The following is a 21,618-nucleotide window of genomic DNA, read 5'->3' as shown; positions in this document are numbered from 1 at the left end:
TGATTTTGGTGAAATTTTTTCAAAATGAACATCCACCACCCTCTTATACCCTCTTAGGAAGGAGGGAGTCATTCCCTCCCAACCCACTGAACCCACTGACAAAATATTTTTTCTCTTTTATTTTTCTTCATCTTTCCGAACCCACAGCACACAGAAACCCTATCTTTTTGAACCCACTCAACCCACTCAGTTAAAAAAAAAAATACAAAACAATCAAATGTAAAATCTTAATTAGCAATAGAGTTATCGGCGGTACCACTCCCAGTTCAATGAGTTGGTTGATTGGTTTCACTAACCCACTTCATCATCTCTCTCTACTTTCTCTTTCTTATTTTCTCTTGTACCATGTGTTTTAAAACTTGTACCTTAGTTGTTTTGTATTTTTTTTAATTGAGTGGGTTCAAAAAGATAGAATTTCCGTGTGTTGTGGGTTGAAAAAGATAAAGAAATGATGTGACAGTGGGTTGGGAGGGAACGACTGCTTCCTCCCTTGTGTATTTACTGTATTTTTATTTAATTTTAAATAAAAAAATAATATGGAGTGTGTAGTGAAAATTTTCGTCTCCACTTAAATATGAAGGGCCTCTTTGGTTCGTTTACAAAAGTAACGCTAAAAGTGGTGGTGATCTTCTCGACGCTACTAGTACTCTACAGTTGCGCAGCTCCTCCGATCGCAAGTTATCAGAAACCCTAAATCAAGCAATTGCAAAAGCGAAGCTTTGAACTCCTCTTGATTGCGGTTTTGTCGATCTAAAAAAACTTCGAGAAATCATGGCGGACGTGATGTCAATGGACGACATAAGAGCTGAAGCTGCTCGTTTAAACATCGATTTGTCGGCAGTTGATTGGAACTCGGTTCGGCTCCCTCCCGGTGAAGACTTTGGTATCAAAAGGTAGGGGAAGAAAACCTAATGGCCCGATTATGCGTTTATATTTTCGTAAGGTCGAGTATTTTGCACTGCATGTTTTCAATGATTGAGTACACGAATCGTATGATCAAATTTGAGGTTGTCTTATATATAATTGTACATGTCCTTAAAAAAGTTGAATACTTATATCTATTTAGTTATGCATTTGCATATGAAGGACATAATTGCTTGGGGTTTTGCAGCTGAATGGGCATGTGCTCTTGTTTTGAGCTACTGAATACTTAAGTATCTGTTACTTTGTGTGTGTTCTCTGTTCTGAATTTGAGTTTTTGTTATGAGTTTGTATGTTTCACTAAACAGCATGGTAAAGTTTCCTGTATTTGTATTTTCAGCGATGATGATGATCTTAACGAGGAAGATTCATTGGAATTTGATGCTGGATTCGGGAATATTATTGTTGTTGATAACTTGCCAGTTGTGCCTCGTGAGAAATTTGAAAAGCTTGAAGGTGTAGTTCGTAAAATCTACAGTCAAATTGGTGTAATCAAGGAGAACGGGCTTTGGATGCCTGTAGAAGAAGACACTGGAAAAACTCGAGGTTATTGCTTCATTGAGTACAACACTCCTCAAGTATCTCCTTCACCCTTCTTTAATCCAACAGTTCTCTATAAACCAATGTCTGAATAAACGAATCTGTTCTTTTTCTGTTGTTTTTGCTTGTTGTAGGAAGCTGAACTTGCTAAAGAGAAGACCAATGGATACAAACTAGACAGAGCACATATTTTTGCTGTCAATATGTTTGATGAAATTGAGAAGTTCATGAAAGTTCCAGACGAGTGGGCCCCTCCTGAAATCAAGCCATACACACCAGGGGTAAGTAATTGAATTAACTTAGTTTATTGTTATGTGACAATGTTATATACTGAAGAAGAGTAGTTACTTTCTTTTCTACTAAAAATCTTGATAAATAAACTGTATTTGGTGTATTATTGCAGGAGAATCTGCAACATTGGCTTACTGATGAGAAAGGTAGAGATCAGTTTGTTATTCGTGCTGGATCTGACACAGAGGTGTTGTGGAATGATGCAAGACAAGTGAAAGCTGATCCTGTTTACAAACGCCCTGTGAGTGGAAATTCTTTATCTTTTGCATTGTTTTTGTGTATTTCATTAAAACATGTTTTTACTTACAATTGAATATTTGAATTTATCAATTTTCTGCAGTTTTGGACAGAAAGTTTTGTGCAGTGGTCTCCATTGGGCACCTACTTGGCCACAGTCCACAGGCAGGGTGCTGCTGTGTGGGGTGGTGCCACCACATTTAACCGCCTAATGCGTTATGCTCATCCACAGGTTGATTATAATTTAGATTTTCTCTAGAATTAAATGCAAGATATAGCAATTTAGTTTCATATATTTGTTTATAATTGAATCCTACTTTCATTTAATCCTATTTTAACATTATACATTAAGAGGGTGTTTGGGATTTCATTTTGAACTTTAAAAGGACTTATAATTAAAAGGGACTTATTGACTTATTTTTGAAAAAGTGTTTGGATTAGCTTTTTTGATGGGAAAAGTCAATAAGTTGTTTTTTAAAAAGTGTTTGTCTTAGCTTATACATGTTTTAAGGGGTATTTGTCTTTTACAACCCAAAAAGTTATAAGAAGTTTTGAAAAGTTAGAAATCCTAACTTATTGAAATCTCCTTTTTGAAGGGTTAATGAGAAGTTATTTTAAAAGTCTTTTTTATATTGCCAAATACTTTTTTTGACTTATTGACTTTTCAAAAAGCTAAGAAGTCAATAAGATATTTTAGATGAAATCCCAAACACCCTCTACGAAATCTATTCAGTTATAGCAATGCCATCCAAATACAAGCACTTTACAATGCTATATTTGGTTAAATTTTCAAAAAAAAATTTATATTTCATCGATAGTTTTACCAATTAACGCCAATACTTTATTTTCTTCAATCAAACTATAAAAGTTACATACATTTTTCCAAATTAACCATTTTCACCTGTTATAGACTTATATCAGTTTTCAACAGTATTTTTCTTATATCAAGGTCCCCTTGTAATTTTCCAAAATAACCTTTTTGACATGTTACATGTCAAAATAGTTGATTCAGAAAAATATCAAAACTTTTATGGTTTGAATGTTTGATTGGAAAAAATAAAGCATAAGTGGTTAAAGTTTAAACCACAAAATTACATAATTTCTGTAAGTCGCCCTAGAAAAAAAATAAAAGAAGGATGCAATAATAATTAATAAACAAATAAATTAGGTTTTGAAATTGTTCTGTTGAATTTAGGTTAAACTCATTGATTTCTCACCTGGTGAGAAATATTTGGTCACATATAGCAGCCATGAGCCAAGCAACCCCCGTGATACACATGTAAGAATCATATTATTTTGTCTGTTTTTTAATTTTTTTAAAATTATAACAATGTTTTTTTGGTTAACTTTAATTTTTTTGTAATGATCAGAGGGTAGTGCTGAACATATTTGATGTGAGAACTGGAAAAGTAATGAGGGATTTTAAAGGAAGTGCTGATGAGTTTGCAATTGGTGGAACTGGAGGTTTTACTGGAGTCTCATGGCCTGTTTTCAGGTATGTGTATTTGAAGGATTGAGAATTATGGAATGGAATTGTTGATTCCATTCCAATAAAAAATGTGATTCCTTTAATCATGTTAAAGTTTTCATTCCTAGGTTTTTCGTTTGAATACCATGGAATGAAGAATTGCAATATAACTTCATTTTTATCAATGCAATTTCTATTATCAAAAAATACTTGGGAAATATATTTTTCTTTAAAAACTTACTAGTTTTGAGACCCTTGTATTACACGGGTTTATTAAAAAAAATAAAATAAATATGAAGGTCTAAACATTTAGAAAGTTTGGATTTATAAGGAAAATTAGAAAAATATTGAATTATTGAAATTGAAGTGTTCATTTCTCTTTTAAATTTAAATAAATAAACAAAGGAAATCATTGAACTTCAATTTAGAAATTTTAAATTAGAAGGAAAGTTGTGTTAATGAAATTGATATCCATTTATTACAATTATTACATTAAAATACCATATGTAATTTATTAAAATGGAAAAAACCATAAAATGACACATGGGAAAAATTTAATTTAAAATAACTACAAAATGACATGTGGCAAAAAAGATTTCTATTTATTAGAGTATATTTTGGTTTTATTGAGCTTTTATTATATTTAAAATCTTATTTTTGTAAATAAGAAATTCAAGAACTATAATTAAATAATATTATAGCAAAATTCGATTCATGCATAATATTTATTCCTGGTCAATCAATAAACCCTAGACATTCTCATAACACAAATCTTTCTTATAAAGTTCCACAATTTTTATTAACATACAATTTCATTATTAATAAATTCATAGAAAATAATTTTTAGTCTAAACTTATTTTGGTTTTATTGAGCTTCTATTATGCACAAAATCTTATTTTTGTGAATAGGAATATGATGAATTATAATTAAAATAACAATACAGCAGAATTCAAACCATACATAATATTACACTACACATGATATAAAAAAATTTAAAGAAATATTCATTCATTCATTCATTCATTCCAGTCATGATAAGTGTAATGACTCATTTCTTATTCCATTTCTATCTTATCCAAACAAACCCTAGACTTTCTTATAAAATAAATCTTTCTTATAAAGTTTCCACAATTTGAGTTAATTTACAATTTTATTGTTAATAAATACGTAGCTATCTTATCCAAAACAAATCCTAGAAAGTCAAGTCTTACATATTATTTTATCTTGAACTTGTGTGTTGATGATGTGGACATGTTTGTACTTTTGCAGATGGGGAGGAGGCAAAGAGGACAAGTACTTTGCTAGAATGGGCAAAAATGTCATTTCAGTTTATGAAACAGAGACATTCAGTCTTATTGACAAGAAATCCATCAAAGTTGAAAATGTTATGGACTTCAGTTGGTCTCCCACTGATCCTATTTTTGCACTCTTTGTTCCTGAACTTGGTGGAGGAAATCAACCTGCAAGAGTAAGTTCATAATTGGAATCCAAGATTCCATTCCTTAGTTGGTTTGGGAATTCAATTCCATTGGAATCCTCCAAATTCCATGTTTGATGGATTTTGACAATTCCTAGAGGAAGGTGGAAGGAATCCAATCCAATCCAATTCCATTCTTCACTTATTACTATAAAGAACAAAATACCAATATTACGCATATTTGAAAAAATAAAAATAAAAATAAAAATTCAGTTATTTATTTTTTACAATAATCAACACACGTTAAAATATAAATAAAGCTTCAAGAATCATCAAAATTTTAGGGTTAATCTAAAAGAAGATCTTATATTTTGTGTTTTTTTTCTGGATTAAACCTAAAATTTATTTTTTGCCTGAAAAAGACCTTGTATTTTTTCTTTTTTTTCGAAAAAGCCCTCAACTTTGTATTTTTTTTTTCCTGAAAAAACCCTCAGCTTTCTAAATGCTTCCTAATATACCCTCAACTTTTTTAGTTTTTTCGAAAACCCCCTCACGTTTTACAACTTTTTTAGAAAAAAACAAGTAAAAGGGCCAGATCGTTAAAAACGAAAAAAATGCAAGGTCTATTTCATAAAAAAAAAAATTCTGAGGTTTATTCCGGAAAAAAACACAAAGTAATTCAAAGTACATTACTATGTCAAGCTTTTATTGTTTGAATGTTTGATTGGAAAAAGTAAAGTATAAGTGGTTAAACCACATGTTTACCTAATTTATATAAGTTGCCCTAAGAAGGATGCAATAATAAAGGTTTTATTCAGAAAAGTTCCATTATTTTAGGAAAATCACATAATCTATCATTTCCATTCAAAATAAAAAAAGTACTTTTTCGTTAATACATGCAAAATGTTAAATAATCGGGATTTTTCATTTCAATTTTTTAAAAAACTTTATAAAAGTTTTTCCCAAAATAATGGGACTTTTCTGCATAAAACCCAAAGAAACGAGCACTCCAATTTCAATAATTCAATATTTTTCTCACTTTTCCTATAAATCCAAACTCCTAAATGTTTACACCATATTTAATCGAGTAAATTACTGAAATCGTCCCTATGGTTTGGTCAAAATTGCACGTTTGCTCCCTAACTTTTTTTCGCACTCAGATCGTCCCTATGGTTTGATTTTGTTGCGTTTTTCGTCCCTTACATACATAATGTTAGGGACCAAAGGTGCAATTTTGACCAAACCATAAGGACGAAAAACACAACAAAATCAAACCATAGGGACGATCCAAATGCAAAAAAAAAAAAATTAGGGATCAAACGTGCAATTTTGAGCAAACCATAGGGACGAATAATTCAAACTAGTAAACAAATAACTCAAACTACATTACTATTTCTACCATTTCTCCAATTTCCAACCCGCCTACGTGGCATATCCATTGCCAGGTGTCACTTTTCCAAATCCCAAGCAAACAAGAACTCCGCCAAAAAAACCTCTTCTCCGTAAACGACTGCAAAATGTACTGGCAATCCACCGGCGAATACCTTGCAGTCAAAGTTGACCGCTACACCAAAACCAAAAAATCCACCTACACAGGATTCGAGCTCTTCAGAATCAAAGAACGCGATATTCCAATTGAAGTATTTGAACTTGATAATAAAAATGATAAAGTAATTTCCTTTGCATGGGAGCCGAAAGGTCACAGATTTGGTGTCATACATGGGGATAATCCAAGGCCTGATGTTAGTTTTTATTCGGTGAAAGGTGGGAAGGTGGTGAAGCTTGTGACACTTAAGCAGAAACAGGCGAATGGGATGTTTTGGTCGCCAGGTGGCAGGTTTGTAATTTTGGCAGGGTTGAAAGGGTTTAATGGGCAGTTGGAGTTTTATAATGTTGATGAGATGGAAACTATGGCAACTGCTGAACATTTTATGGCTACTGATATTGAATGGGATCCTACTGGAAGGTATTTTTTTTATTTTTAGGGCTTTTGACATAAAAGTCCTTAAGTTTGACAAGTTTTGTCACTTTAGCCCCTGTGACGATTTTTTGCTTGTTAATGCCCAAAGTTTGCCAAGTTTTTTTTTTTTTTTTTCATTTTTGCCCTTGGTATCTATAATAGTAGGTGTACAGGGACAAAACCGACAAAATTTAACAAACTTAAGGACTTTCATGTCAAATTTGGAAAACATAATTAGGATAAAAACATATAAGGTTTGTAAACTTAAGGGTTTTTTTTGCAAATTTGAAAAACATAAAAGATTTTTAGAAAGGAGAAAAATGAAAAAAACTTGGCAAATTTTGGACATTAACGAACAAAAAATTGTCACAGGGACAAAACCTGACAAACTTAAGGACTTTTATGTCGAAATCCCTTATTATTATTATTATTATTATTATTATTATTATTATTATTATTATTTCTCAAATCTCAAATTTTCAAACTTTTGTATTAGGATATGTTTGACACACCTACAAGGCTACAACTACACAGACTAGTGTTTCAATAAGCTTATTGAGCTTTTTTTTAGAATTCTCTTAAATATACCCTTTGTTAATTATAAAAATACTCAATCTTCTACATGCCCTTTTATGTCATTTTACATATTTCAACTCTCTTATCTGCTAGTTTTACCAAATGTTATTTTTTATGGGCTAGCAACTTTTTTTTAAGCTATCAGCTAGCTGATAGCTGAAAAGCTAGTTGCTAGCTGATGAAAAATAACATTTGGTAAAACTAGCAGATAAGAGAGCTGAAATATGTAAAATGACATAAAAGGACATGTAGAAGATTGAGTTTTCTTATAATTAATAAAGAGTATATTTGGGAGGGTTTAAAAAAAAGGGTCAATAAGCTCGTTGAAACGTTAGTTTGAGTAGTATTTATAAAAGCTAAAAAAGTTGAGGATTTATTTGGAAACAATTAGAAGGTTGATGGTTTTTTTTTCAGAAAAAAAGGACAAAGTTGAGGGTTTTTTCGTAAAAAATGAAAAAATATAAGGTTTCTTTTCATGAAAAAAAAATAAAGATGAGGTTTAATCCGGAAAAAAACACAAAATATAAGGTCTTTTATGATATTAACCCTTTTTTTTTTTAATTTCTCAATAACATTTTCATTAGTTTTTTCAAACTTTTATAGACCAAGGCTATGTTTGGCAATACAAAAAATAGCTTGTAAGCTAGCTTTTTAAAAAGCTACCCAGATTAGCGTTTTAATGTGCTTGTTTTACCAAATATATCCTTTATTAGTTATAAAAAAACTCAATCTTCTACATATCCTTTTATGTCATTTTACATATTGCAGCTCTCTTATATATGCTAATAGTTATAACCAAAATAAATGATTCGAGTACTAGTAAATTCGGTTAATGAAAAGAACATTTTGCCAATTAAAAATAATTAATTTAATATATATATATATATATATATATATATATATATATATATATATATAATTAATTAATATGAATTTTTATTTATAACAAATATTACATTACTAAAATTACATGAAAATTTGTGTGAAAGTTTGAGTTTTATCTGATGAAGCTATAACCAACTCATTTATTTTATTTTTTTGATGTTTTTTTTTAAAAGGTATGTTGCAACTTCAGTGACTTCAGTTCATGAGATGGAAAATGGGTTCAACATATGGTCATTCAATGGGAAGCTACTTTACCGAATTTTAAAGGATCATTTCTTCCAGGTAATTTCTTCATCTCTTATATGACCAAAAGACGAAAATGCCCTCATCTTTTTATCATGAACATTAGTCTTATAGAAATCTTGTAATGTCCAGTCCTGTCCCACCAAAAATGCGGGACCACAATCTCTTGTTTGTGCAAAAGACATAAACGCCCCTTTTATCCTTGTCAGTGTAAAAGACGTAAATGCCCTTCTCACCTTTGTCACTAAAAAGAGCTTTAGAAAGATTGTCTAGTCACAAAATCATGTCAATAGTATAGTATAAACAATGTGGGACAATCACTTAATTACTTGTTTGTGAAAAAGACATAAATGCCCTTTTCATTCTCTCAACATAGGAAATAGCCCTAGAAAAACTTATCCCTTATGTCAATGTGATAAAAATTGAATTTTTTTGTCCCACCCTTGAAGGTGGAATTGGACATCGACTCAAAAGACATAAATGCCCTTCTCACCTTCTTCACTAAAAAGAGCTCTAGAAAGCTTCATGATGCCAATGGGATAAAAATTGCAATTTTAGGTAACAAGCCAAACAATTTGAGACATTGACTCAATAGTTTGTTTGTGCAAAAAGACATAAATGCCCTTCCATTCTCTTAAAGTAGGAAATAACCCTAAAAAAACTTATCCTTTATGTCAATGCTATAAAAAATATTTTTTTCGTGCCACCCTTGAAGGTGGAATTGAACATTGACTCACATAAATAACCTTTTTATGTGTAAAAGACATAAATGCCCTTTTCACCTTGGTCACTAAAAAGAGCTCTACAAAGCTTACATCATGTCAATGGGATAAACAATGTGGGATAATGACTCAATTGCTTGTTTGTGCAAAAGACATAAATGCCCTTTTCATTCTCGAAACATAGAAATAACTCTAAAAAACTTATTTGTTTATCTGTTATGTCAATGGGATAAAATTTGAATTTTGTTTGTGACACCCTTAAAGGTGGAATTGGACACGGACTGAAAAGACGAAAATGCCCTTGTCATTGATATAATAATATTATTTGATTGTTGCAGTTTTTGTGGAGACCAAGGCCACCATCTTTCTTAAGCCCTGAAAAAGAGGAAGAAATATTGAAAAACCTAAAAAAATACAGCAAAAAATACGATGTACAAGATCAAGACATCTCAGTGTTATTAAGTGAACAAGATCGTGAAAAGAGAAAACAATTGAAGGAAGAATGGGAAAGATGGGTGAATGAATGGAAGAAACACCATGAAGAAGAGAAAATGGAAAGAGAAATGTTGAGAGATGGAGAAGCAAGTGATGTGGAAGAGGAATATGAAGCTAAAGAAGTTGAAGTCGAAGAATTATTAGATGTTTCTGAAGAAATCCAAGATGTTTGAGTGAGTACGAAAATTGGATTTTTTCCAAGGTGTGTTTTTTCTAGTTTCGTGGAAATAAACTTTGTTAAAATTATACTAAATTTGCATGAAATTATTGTGGTTAATGGTTACTTTAAAAAAAAATAAAATAGAAAAACCACTCATTTCGAAAAGCCTTTCAACAGAGATAAAACGTTGAGAGGATACTCAAGTCTTAAAGAGCCAATTACACAGGTAACCATTACATTATTGCAATCGTATGATTGCAAAATGACAAACTATTTACACTATTGACCCTTACACTATTATAGGTCTTACACACTTTATGTCACATTACATTATTACTAACTGACATACACTTTATGTCACACTTTATACGTATTATCCTACCGACACTATTTTATAACGACAAATAATCATAATTCGGCTGACTGTTATTGGATGAAATTTCCTGAATGTCTTTTTTGAATTTTTTTGTGGTTGAGCTGCATTCTTCCTTTGGTGCATAGTATAATGATAATATTTGTAATTTTTGTTGTAGCTGATTTTTTTCATGTTTTACTGCTTCTAGTTGTTTGAGTAGAGAGGTTTCTTGTTCCTGCTTTTGTTTGAGTTGATGTTGTACTTGCTTCATGATGGCTTCCATTCTCTCGTAAGCGTGTCTGCTATGTGATTATTTTCGCTTTTTATGTACCTGAGATAGGGATGAAATTGATGTAATTGCAATTGCCACCGAATCAATCGGCCACGTCAATAATCTTCTTGTAATTTATAGCGACAAAAGCCTAGCTAGTAGATACTTTGAGTCTGTGTGTAACTCAAATCTTGTTTGTAGAAGCTCGACCTTCTCAAATGCGATAATAAAATGATGATGAATAAGAGTTTTATACCTGAATGGTGCGTCAGAATATTTTTTGATCGTTGGATGATATGGATACTGATGATAAACTCTGCTATTCAGAAATTTTAAAAAAATTCAACAAAGATAAAACGTTGAGAGGATACTCAAGTCTTATACACAAATCACTCTAATTTGTTCATTACGGGCAAAGCCCTATATATAGGCTCTTAAAGAGCCAATTACACACGTAACCTTTACATTATTGCAATCGTACGATTGCAAGATGACAAACTATTTACACTATTGACCCTTACACTATTATAAGTCTTACAAACTTTATGTTACATTACATTAGTATTAATCGACAAACACTTTATAATTATTATCCTTTCAAAAGTATTTTATAACGATAAACAATCATAATTACCAAAACTTCAACGATACGAAAATATTAAATTGATGAATTAGTTTTTCTAAAAGGATTCAAATGCGATGTTGATAGTGGTGATTACAATTAATATTAAATTTTTTGACGATGGTGATGATACACAAATAATAACGATGAATTTTCATCGTAAAAATTTTCAAACTAAATGACACGATAATAAAATGATGATGGATAAGATTTTTATACATGAATGGTGCATTAGATGATATGGATACTGAGTATAAACTCTGCTATTCAAAAATTTTAAAAAATTTCAACAGAGATAAAATGTTGAGAGGATACTCAAGTCTTAAACACAAATCACTCTGATTTATTCATTACGGGCAAAGCCCTATTTATAGGCTCTTAAAGAGCCAATTACACACGGAACCTTTACATTCTTTACATTATTGCAATGGTATGATTGCAATATGACAAACTATTTATACTATTGACCCTTACACTATTATGGATCTTACAAACTTTTTGTCACATTACATTATTACTAACCGACAAACACTTTACAATTATTATCCTACCGACACTATTTTATAACGACAAATAATCATAATTTGACTGACTGTTATTGGATGAAATTTCCTGAGTGTCTTCTGTTGGATTTTTTTGTGGTTGAGCTGCTAGCTGCTTATTCCTTTGGTGCAGAGTATAATGATAATATTTGTAATTTTTGTTGTAGCTGATTTTATTCATGTTTTACTGTTTCTAGCTGTCTGAGCAGAGAGGTTTTTTGTTCCTACTTTTGTTTGAGTTGATGTTGTACTTGCTTCATGATGGCTTCCATTCTCTCGTAAGCGTGTCTGCTATGCGATTATTTTATCTTTTTATATACCTGAGATAGGGATGAAATTGATGTAATTGTAATTGCCACCGAATCAATCGACCACGCCAATAATCTTCTTGTAATTTAGAACGCCAAAAGCCTAGTAGATACTTTGAGTCTGTAGGTAACTCAAATCTTGTTTGTAGAAGCTCGATCTTCTCAAATGCGATAATAAAATGATGATGGATAAGAGTTTTATACCTGAATGGTGCGTAGAATAATTTTTGATCGTTGGATGATATGGATATCGATGATAAACTCTATTATTTAGAAATTTTAAAAAATTTCAGTTGAGATAAAACTTTGAGAGAATACTCAAGTCTTAAACACAAATCACTCTGATTTATTCATTATGGGAAAATCCCTATATATGCTCTTAAAGAGCCAATTATACACAAAACCTTTATATTATTGCAATCGTATGATTGCAAGATGACAAACTATTTACACTATTGACCCTTACACTATTATAAGTATTACAAACTTTATGTCTCATTACTTTATTACTAACCGACAAACTCTTTATGTCACATTTTATAATTATTATCCTACCGACACTATTTTATAAGGACAAATAATCATAATTCCTCACCCCCACCAAAAAAAAGGTAAATTATACCAATCGCCCCTAGTGCATATGCTAGAAAACGTGTTTAGTCCATATTATCAAAAATTAACTCGGATCGTCCCTCATTTGGTGGTGATGTTTTGGTCTTTCCAGATAGTTAGGGAGACGAAAGAAATGTAAGGAAAGAAAAGGGGGGAGGGGTGGGTAGGTGTATATATTTTTTCTTTTTTTATTAACTAAAAAATGATAAACTAAATAGAAAAATTAAAACAAAAATTGTAAAGGGTAAAATAGTCTTTTTATGTCTAGAGGGATGAAGTGTGCAAGGTTAAAACAAACGAGAGACGATCCGAGTTAATTTTTGAAAACATAGACTAAACATGCTTTCTGACATGTTCACGAGGGACGATGGATGTAATTTACCCAAAAACAAGACATTTTTGTAAACTGAAAAACTAATGATTTAGTTTTTATTATTTAGAAAAATAACTTTTTCGTGGTTTAGTTTGATTTCCATACCTAAAAACTGAAAAAAAATGAAGAAATACTCAAAATCTTGTCATTTTATATGTATATGTAATTGATTAAGTGTCTTAAAAGTTAAATAATTGTTATGATTTTACAATTTTTATTGAGAATTAAAATAATAACCATGTGTTGGTCTAGTGTGTTGTTATATTTTAGAAAGTTATGTGTTTCAGCATTGTCAACGAAGAAACCTAATAAAAAAAAACAAAAAACCAAGGAAAATGAGAAACTAAAACAAAAATACTTGTAACTTGACTTCTAATGACTCAATATATATATATATATATATATATATATATATATATATATATATATATATATATATATATATATTAAACGACAAATCTAATTACTCCTAAACTATTCCTTAAATTCCACCTATGTCCTTGATGAAACTTGAACCTTCAACCTCAAGGAGAGAAGACAACACTTCAATTCCAGCTATGTCCACGACGGGACATGAACGACAAATCAAAATTCGAATCAAATACTTGATGATAACACTAACTATGGAAACTCCCGTTCCCAAATTCATTTTAAGGAGATAAAAGAAAGGAAATGGGTGGAAGTGAGAGGAAAGTAAAAGAATTTGATGTTCCCGAGTTTCATTAAAGGAAGAAAGTGTAAGGAAATGAAAGGATCACTTTTCCTCCTAACTTTCCTTCGGGTTTGAAAGGATTTGGAGAGAAAGAATAAAATGTTTAATTTTTCCGTCCACTTCTCTCCAACTTGAGAACACAAAAGACGAATTTTGTTTCCTTTCTTTTCTCTTCTTTTCTCTCCTTACTTTCTTTTCTTTGCTTCATTTCACTATATTGAGCAATATTTTTTGATTTTGCTCAATTAATTGAACAATAATTATTAAAAACTTTATTCTATTTTTTAGAAAAACCTAACGTCTAGGGAAGCGGCGATTGACGATTGCCTTTAATTGCCGGTGACTATTCCAGTAGGTAAAGAGTATTGTACTTTCACATTCGACATGAAGGATAGATGGATGGGCAGTGAATCATGGTCTGAAGTTCGACACCATGCAACAACTTCTACACGTCAAAGGGCAACCCAAGTAAGTCTGGATCTCAACCGTGTAAGTGTCGATGTTCAATCATTCTATGTTATGAATTTCCCTGATTATGTGTTACCCAATGATCTATGTAGGGTTTATTCATGTTTAGGCAAGGTAGTACATGGATGGGCGGTGAATCATGGTCTGAAGTTCGACACCATGCAACAACTTCTACACATCAAAGGGCAACCCAAGTAAGTTTGGATCTCAACCGTATAAGTGTCGATGTTCAATCGTTCTATATTACGAATTTCCCTGATTATGTGTTACCCAATGATCTATGGAGGGTTTATTCATGTTTAGGCAAGGTAGTAGATGTGTTTGTCTCTAAAAGATTGTCTCAGGTTGGAAAAATGGTTTGGATTTATTAGGTTTTCGAACATTACTAATGTTGAGAATATGGTGTAACAATTGTGTGATACTTGGTTTGGGTATCATAAATTATTTGCTACTATCCCAAGGTTTTCTTGTAAGGGTTCCTTGACTCAACGTTCCTTTCCTTCTAAAGTTGAAAACAAGAGAGGTTCCCACGAACTCGTATGCTAGTGTTGTGAGGGGCATTTCCTAGAATAATAGGGCTAAACGTTCGGAGGAGAATTTCATTGAAATTAAATCAAGTGATTTTGTGGTGGAAAAAACTAGCTTGTCTTGCTAAAGCTAGGGGTTTTCATACTCTTCCTAAGATTCATATGTTATGCTTGGATGAAGGTTTTAAAGATTTGGAGATTCGTTATGTGGGTGGTATTTGGGTTTTGATTGAATTCAAATCCAAACATGCTTGCAAATGTTTTTTTGATTAATGATGCTCTAAATCGTTTTGAATAAAATAACCATGGGATAGGAATTTTGTGCCTTCGAAAAGGATTATTTGGTTTGATGTGGAAGGTCTTCCTTTATGAGCATGGAGTAAGGATGCTCTTCGGAAAATCCTTGCAAGATGGGGTACAATTATTCATATTGATGATGATCTTAGGGAAGATATTTATAAGAATCGTGTGTATGTTTTGACTACATGTCAAGACATTATTTCTGATGTTGTAAAGGTATGTGTGGATGATTCTTTCTTTGGTGTTTAGGTTAAGGAGGCTCCTGGTTGGACTCCTTCTTTCCCACCTAGAGGTTTTAAAAGTGGGGTAAATGCTAGTGATGGAATTGGTAATAATGTAGACAAGGGGAGTGTTCACTCATTTCAGAAAAAGAAGATGATAATAAGTTTCAAGAAAAAGCAACACTTGGTAATTGGGGGAATGGAAAAGGGCATTTTGGCCAGAATTCAAAGATTGAAATAAATATTCAACACGCACATAACAGGAGTTTAGTTCATTTCTAGAAGAGCACTGCTGCTACTGTTAATGATACAGATCATCCAAAAACTCCAATTGCTGCTGAGGTTACGGAGGTTGTTCAGAGGCCGATCCATCAGAAACAACTCCTGCTATCGTGTTTGCTGCTATGGCAGCTCTGATAGCAGTTGTTCCTTATACTACTGTTCCGCAGGTTTCTACCCCTATTTTTCCAGCTATAACTCTCGGTGCTGATTCTTTTGTGAAGGAGGCTACGGGTTCGGTTAAAGTGGTGGGATTCTTGTGTCGGTCTGGAAGATCGTCGGGTGTAGATTTGTTTGAAGATGCTTTGTCACACCTATCTGGTTTTACAAATCAAATTCATACCACTTTTGGTGGAAGTAAATGTACATTAGATGGGTTGTTTACTAATGATTGTCATAAAGATTAATTTGATAAAACGTTTCAAATGGGGGAGATTATTGGTTATGATATGAGTGGGTGTAAGAATCGAGTTTCTGATTTTTTTGAAGGACAATAGGATAGAAGTGGGTATCCATGAATTGTATTTTGATAAACATTCAAGGAGCGGGTAACTTAGATAAAAGGACGTGGGTGAGATCCTTATGTCATAAGCATAAGGTTAATTTTTTTGCGATTCAGGAGACAATATTAGAGGAGGTTGGGCCGAGAATTAATATTTTTTTGGGCTCTTTGAAACAAAAACCATTTATTAAGCTTTAATGGGCCGAAAACTCTTAATAGGCCAAGCCAAAAATCGGGCTATTCTTCTTGGGCCACTCTTTTGGGCCGAGGACCCCTCTTGGGTCAGTTAGCCCATTTAAAAAAAGATGGATTAAGCTAAGCAAGCCACCTCACATTTGCACCACAAATAACAATGCAAATTACATTGTATACATCTAGGAGGAGATAACATCCAACATATTTCCATGCACTTCCTTCTCCTCTCTCTTACCTTAAACTCGGCCAAATGCATTCCCCTCCCCACAATTCACTTCAATTTTCACTCTCTCTTCTCATTTCCTCTCAACATTCAACACTTCTCTCATCTTCCTTCTTCAAAATTCGTGAATTGTGTGTGTCCTTCCAAGGAGTTTCCTTCAAAGATCATAAGCTTGGTAAGTGATAAGTTAAACTCCCTTGTTTTGTTTCAAGTTTATGTAAGATCTTTCCCCTTACTCTCTAGTCTTCGTGACTATGGATCTTAGAACCACCACCATTTTGAAATCTCTCCAAGAACTCAAGCTAGGTTCAAAGTTTCCCCTTCTTCTTCATCTACATCTTGAAAACCCTAAGGTGAGCTTCATACCCCACTATTTTTCATGTTTTCATACTCTTTGAGGGGGGGGGGGGGGGAATACAAATCAAAGTTTCGGTTAACCATTGGATAATTGCATGGACCATTGTGTTATGTATTTAACTTTTGAGTTATTACTTGAACATGAAGTTTATCAGATAGATATTCATAAAAATCATGAGAAAAGTATGTGTTATCATATATATTACATGTAAACCTGTAAATGTGGGTTATATACTCAGATATAGCAAAAATGAGTGTTGTATTGAAACATACATAACCTAAACTTAACTAACAGCTTTCAACTGAAAAGTTATGTGTCATTCATGGACTGTTTTGACCACCTTGAATGTAATATTTTTCAAAAATCTTTTACATGAAAAAGTTTTAGGTTTATACCTTTCAAATGACCACTTTCACACGTTCATACGATTTTTCTACAATTTTTGGCGATTTTTACAAAACTGCCTATCATTCAGAAATAATCTCGGACCAGTCTGTGAAGATGAATAATTTCACACTGGTTTGAGGCCATTAAAAATTATGAGAAAAATTGTCAACAAAGTAGACTCAATTTCCAAACTCCCAGAGTTTATTGATCCAAATTTCTACTTACGATGATTTTTCTATAATTTTTCTAAAAATTGGGATAGAAAATCCAAAAACCAGAAAATTGTTTTAACTTATTAAAAGTGCTTATACTTGTGTTTAGATGTAAGTTTTAAAGGTTGTAACCTTTTAAAAACACCTAGACATGATAACTTGCAGGTGCGTATACGCTTGATCATATGAATGTTTTTAGTTACACTACATATACTCAAGTCGTTTTACAAGAAAGAGAAGTCATAGTTTACGTAAATCTGTTAAGGCTCTTGTGAGACTCTCCTTTAGTCGTACCTACCTAGCGTATGTGGTAAGTATTGTTAGTTATAGCAGAGTCTCCTGGAGGGAGAACGAGAGTTTGTGTATAGATCTATACGGGGTTGACATCCCACACCTGAGCTGTTCGCTACAGCTAGACTAGGCCAGTCTAGGGTGACAAATATCTTCTACGAAACCGACGCCTGAAGAGCGTCAAGACAGGCACTATGTAATATTAGTATGGTTATAGCGACTCACACATGGAATAACAACACCATTTTGGTTTACATGAAGCTTTAATTCGTTAGTTTTATTAAAAGAAATGAAACTATATATATGCAAATGTCTGTACACTATTCATTTTCATCATGGTCTTAGGGTTTAAGACTGCAGTTCGCTATTAAGAAAATATTGAATTTTCTGGATACATTCATTTTTACTCTACAAGGAAAAGACACATAGAGAGTAACAACGTTATTTGGATTTACAAAGGATTTACACTCTACTAGTTATTACAAAATACCAAACTATGTTTCGTATACTTTGTAAACTGATTTCACCACTCAGGTCTTAGGGTTTTAAGATCACAACACCTATATATACATAAAATATAGGATTTTCTGGGGATACACTCTTTTTAAACACCAACAAAGGATAATAAAGGACATGCATGCAATTATACACGTTTTGGAACGAAACTCACCAACTATTTTTTTTAGAAAATATTGGATTTTCTGGAATTTTACAACTTATTATAAGAGACGATATTACAAAGTTTTTCCTATAAACATGCTTATGAACTCACCAACATTCTATGTTGACGCTTTTCAAAACGACTTGTATTCTCAGGGACTCAATGAACAGGTACTCGAGCCTTGGATCTGAATTATTTTACTACCTTTTGAGTAAATCCTACTTTATGTTAATATTATTTAATTGATAAACAAGTACAATTTGCAAACAATGAATGTTGTTATATTGTAATGTATGATGTTTGGTTTCTATGTTTCATTCGTATTCAATTGTTATGATACTGCACATGAAGTCATCCGCCCCCAAACGTTTCCGCCGTTCTGGTTTAGGGTGTGACAAATTGGTATAAGAGCATTGTTTATAGTGAATTAGTATATCTAACCATACAAGATATACAACTATAAATACAATGGGACTAAAACACTCTGACTAAAAGTATACTTTAAAGTTATAAGTATTTATTAAAAGTATACATACTTGCTAGGACCGTATCATAATAAGAACAAAACCAAAGTATTTAGATGTTGAACGCTACAATCAAACCTGGACAGTTATGTAATCATATCTGGGATAATTATAGTCTGATCAACTATATTTGTTTGAGATACGACCAACATGTGTTTGTGAGTGAGGGTAGTGTTGCAACGAGTCTAAAACTTATCAACTTTACATGCAAAGGAGCATTAGAACCAAACCTAAAGCTTAAAATACTATGGGAGTATTTTAATACCAAACAGTAACAACAAGTCTAAAAACTTATCGATTTCGTACACCAGGAAACCCTAGGATCAAACATGTAATGCTATAATAGTACTTTAGATTACCATATGACCTCCACACTTAAACCTCCTACATGTATCTCCTACCTCTATTCTCGCACATGCAACATGGTTGAATTCCATCATATAGGCCCCTACTACCCTGCCGTAGTGGCCAACAAATGGATCGAGGAAGAACCAGGATAGGCTCATGAAGAAAACCTAGAAATGGGTCCTAAGGAGTACCCGAAGATGGACTATGAGGGAGACAATTCCGATGCGGAGTCAGACGAGGATGAAGGCGCCAGAGGAATCCTTAGCGAGCCTTACCCATCGGGAGCAATACCAATCCAGCCCGCAGAGCAGGAGGACCCTACCGACCGTCTACACTCCTTAGAGGAGGAAGTGATCACCCTAAGGCAACAACTCATTGAGGCTAAGGCTAGGACAACCTTAGCAGCACAGAGAGCGGAAGAGGCCACTCATGAAATGAGCGAAATGGCTGGGCACCTGGTGCGCCACTTCGACATATAAGAGTCACTACACTACATGCACTACGTCTTAGGTTTATTATGTCTTCGTTACAACTAGTAGTCGTAAATCAAGAGAGGTGCACCCTCCAAGAATCCATGTAATCCGAATTCCCTAATTGTAATGATAGATATATTCTATTATGATAAACTTACCGTTCTTATAATGTCTATTTCTACTCCTTACCATAAGTACATCATCGAGATGTAGGTCGAAGCATTTAGAATCATACAACCACACGTGAAATTTATCTGTTAATATAAATAGACGTATACAACTAGAACTGACCTTGGTTACTCACGCGCTAGTTTCTCCTCATGCAACATAATTATGTCCTCCCATGGAAACAACCAACCAACCGGTGAAACACCGATCCTACAAATACACTCCGCTACCTTCCAAGCCGTAGTGACAGCTGCTGTGACAACTGTCATGGCACAACTCAACAACACAAAGGGGGATGAAAACGAAAAAGGTATCAACAACTCCAACCGTGGTAATAACCAGGGGCACCAACGAGGGGCTGTCCACAAAGACACTCCAAACCACAAACCTAAGAGCAAGAAAAGAAAGTCCTGGAAAGAAAGAAAGAATAAAACAACACAAGAGCCCTTGAAGAGGCCACGTACTGTTGCAATTCATGCTACCACAGCACCTGCCACACCAGTACTAGTCTGTTGATACGTCGGAACCCTCCCAAAGTGTAACAAGTGTAATTTTCATCACTAAGGAGCCTGCCGAAAGTTACACCGCAAGAATAGCAATAGGAAGGTGCATACTACCCGTTTCTGTAGGACATTAGCACGGCCAATTCCCCAGACCCCCATCGTCAGAATGAGCCCGAACTGTTACGAGTGTCATGAATATGGAAACTTCAGGAGGGACTATCTAATAACAAGGAACTCTGGCAGGGAGGGTAAAGTGCTGACAATCACTACAGGAGAGACCCTCTCGAAATCAGCTGCGAACAGCGGTACGTTTTTCCCACTAAAGATATTTGAAAGCTTTTGTAACTAATTATAAATTAACACTCTCGTCCGAACGAAATACGTCATTCATATAAAAACTAAAGGGTCCTTGCAGGTGAGTTATGATAGCTTAGTGTATACATTAGGGTCATAGATAATTGAGATTTTAAAGGCTTAGAGTGCGTGATTCCGCCTTATTTCATGTTCCTTGTATGGTTGTGGATTTAGGGTAGAGTCCCTCAGTCGACGGCCTTCCCAGTCTTAACTATACATGACTTACATACGCCAAGCGATTATAAAGGGGCCTGGTAGGGACCATACTATGAAACTTCATCACTAATAGTCGGAGCACTCATACTGCTAATGCTCACTAAAAATGGAACAAGATACTCACAGTAGTAATACCAAGGACGAAATTGGTAACATTACAAACGTGTACATAGAACACACTATCATTTCGACCAACCATTCCTTTCAGATCAATCCAACATCTATTACAACAAGGAGCTCAACAAGTGTCATTTGACATGGGATGGTTTGATCCTCACCATACAAAATTCAGGTGCCGCAAGGAGACCTTTCGCCTTAACCAATCGATTAACAAAACCCTTATATCTAATAACGCCAAATCCCCGAATCGTCCCGGGCATCTAGACTCCTAGGTACCCATGTAAGAAATACTACGCTCTTTCCTAGCCCACAATAGAGATAAGAAACATGAAACAAAGGACACCGAGGGTAATCTAGAGATTTATAACCTTTCCGAAGTAGATCCCAGAAGGTCTTTTGGAAATACCACCTATATGCCAATATGAGTTCAGAATCGACTCAACCCATGGAACCATTTCCAGAGCCAGACCACCAAGTCCACCTAGCACCAACATAAACACCAAAAGTGCCCGGTCGATGAACGAACCTGTAAGTATGATAATTATTAGACCAAGACTCGAAACCCAGAGAAAACTCA

The 21,618-nt window shown here is 33.5% G+C and overlaps 1 protein-coding gene and 1 long non-coding RNA gene across 2 annotated transcripts; one reads left to right on the top strand and one right to left on the bottom strand.

The window, feature by feature from the left end:
* The first annotated feature begins 597 nt into the window (after positions 1–597).
* On the top strand, positions 598–10,081 carry LOC145160912 (eukaryotic translation initiation factor 3 subunit B-like). The gene is made up of 11 exons (XM_079080288.1): positions 598–893; positions 1,262–1,499; positions 1,596–1,742; positions 1,865–1,993; positions 2,093–2,221; positions 3,185–3,268; positions 3,360–3,484; positions 4,728–4,926; positions 6,321–6,841; positions 8,470–8,578; positions 9,600–10,081. Exons 1-11 carry the CDS (start codon positions 772–774, stop codon positions 9,927–9,929), a joined length of 2,133 nt encoding a protein of 710 aa, XP_078936414.1. The 5' UTR covers positions 598–771; the 3' UTR covers positions 9,930–10,081.
* Positions 10,073–11,377, bottom strand: LOC145160919 (uncharacterized). The gene is made up of 2 exons (XR_013738269.1): positions 10,799–11,377; positions 10,073–10,602 (listed from the first exon to the last, which is right to left on the bottom strand). It is a non-coding gene; the product is annotated as an uncharacterized LOC145160919 (long non-coding RNA).
* Between the last annotated feature and the right edge of the window lie 10,241 nt (positions 11,378–21,618).

This window comes from Lactuca virosa, chromosome 1 (genome assembly GCF_052849685.1).
Source record: "Lactuca virosa cultivar CGN04683 chromosome 1, Lactuca_virosa_CGN04683_v6, whole genome shotgun sequence".
NCBI lineage: Eukaryota > Viridiplantae > Streptophyta > Magnoliopsida > Asterales > Asteraceae > Lactuca > Lactuca virosa.
Note: the sequence above shows the minus strand (reverse complement) of the source record. Positions and strands in the feature narration are given on the sequence as shown.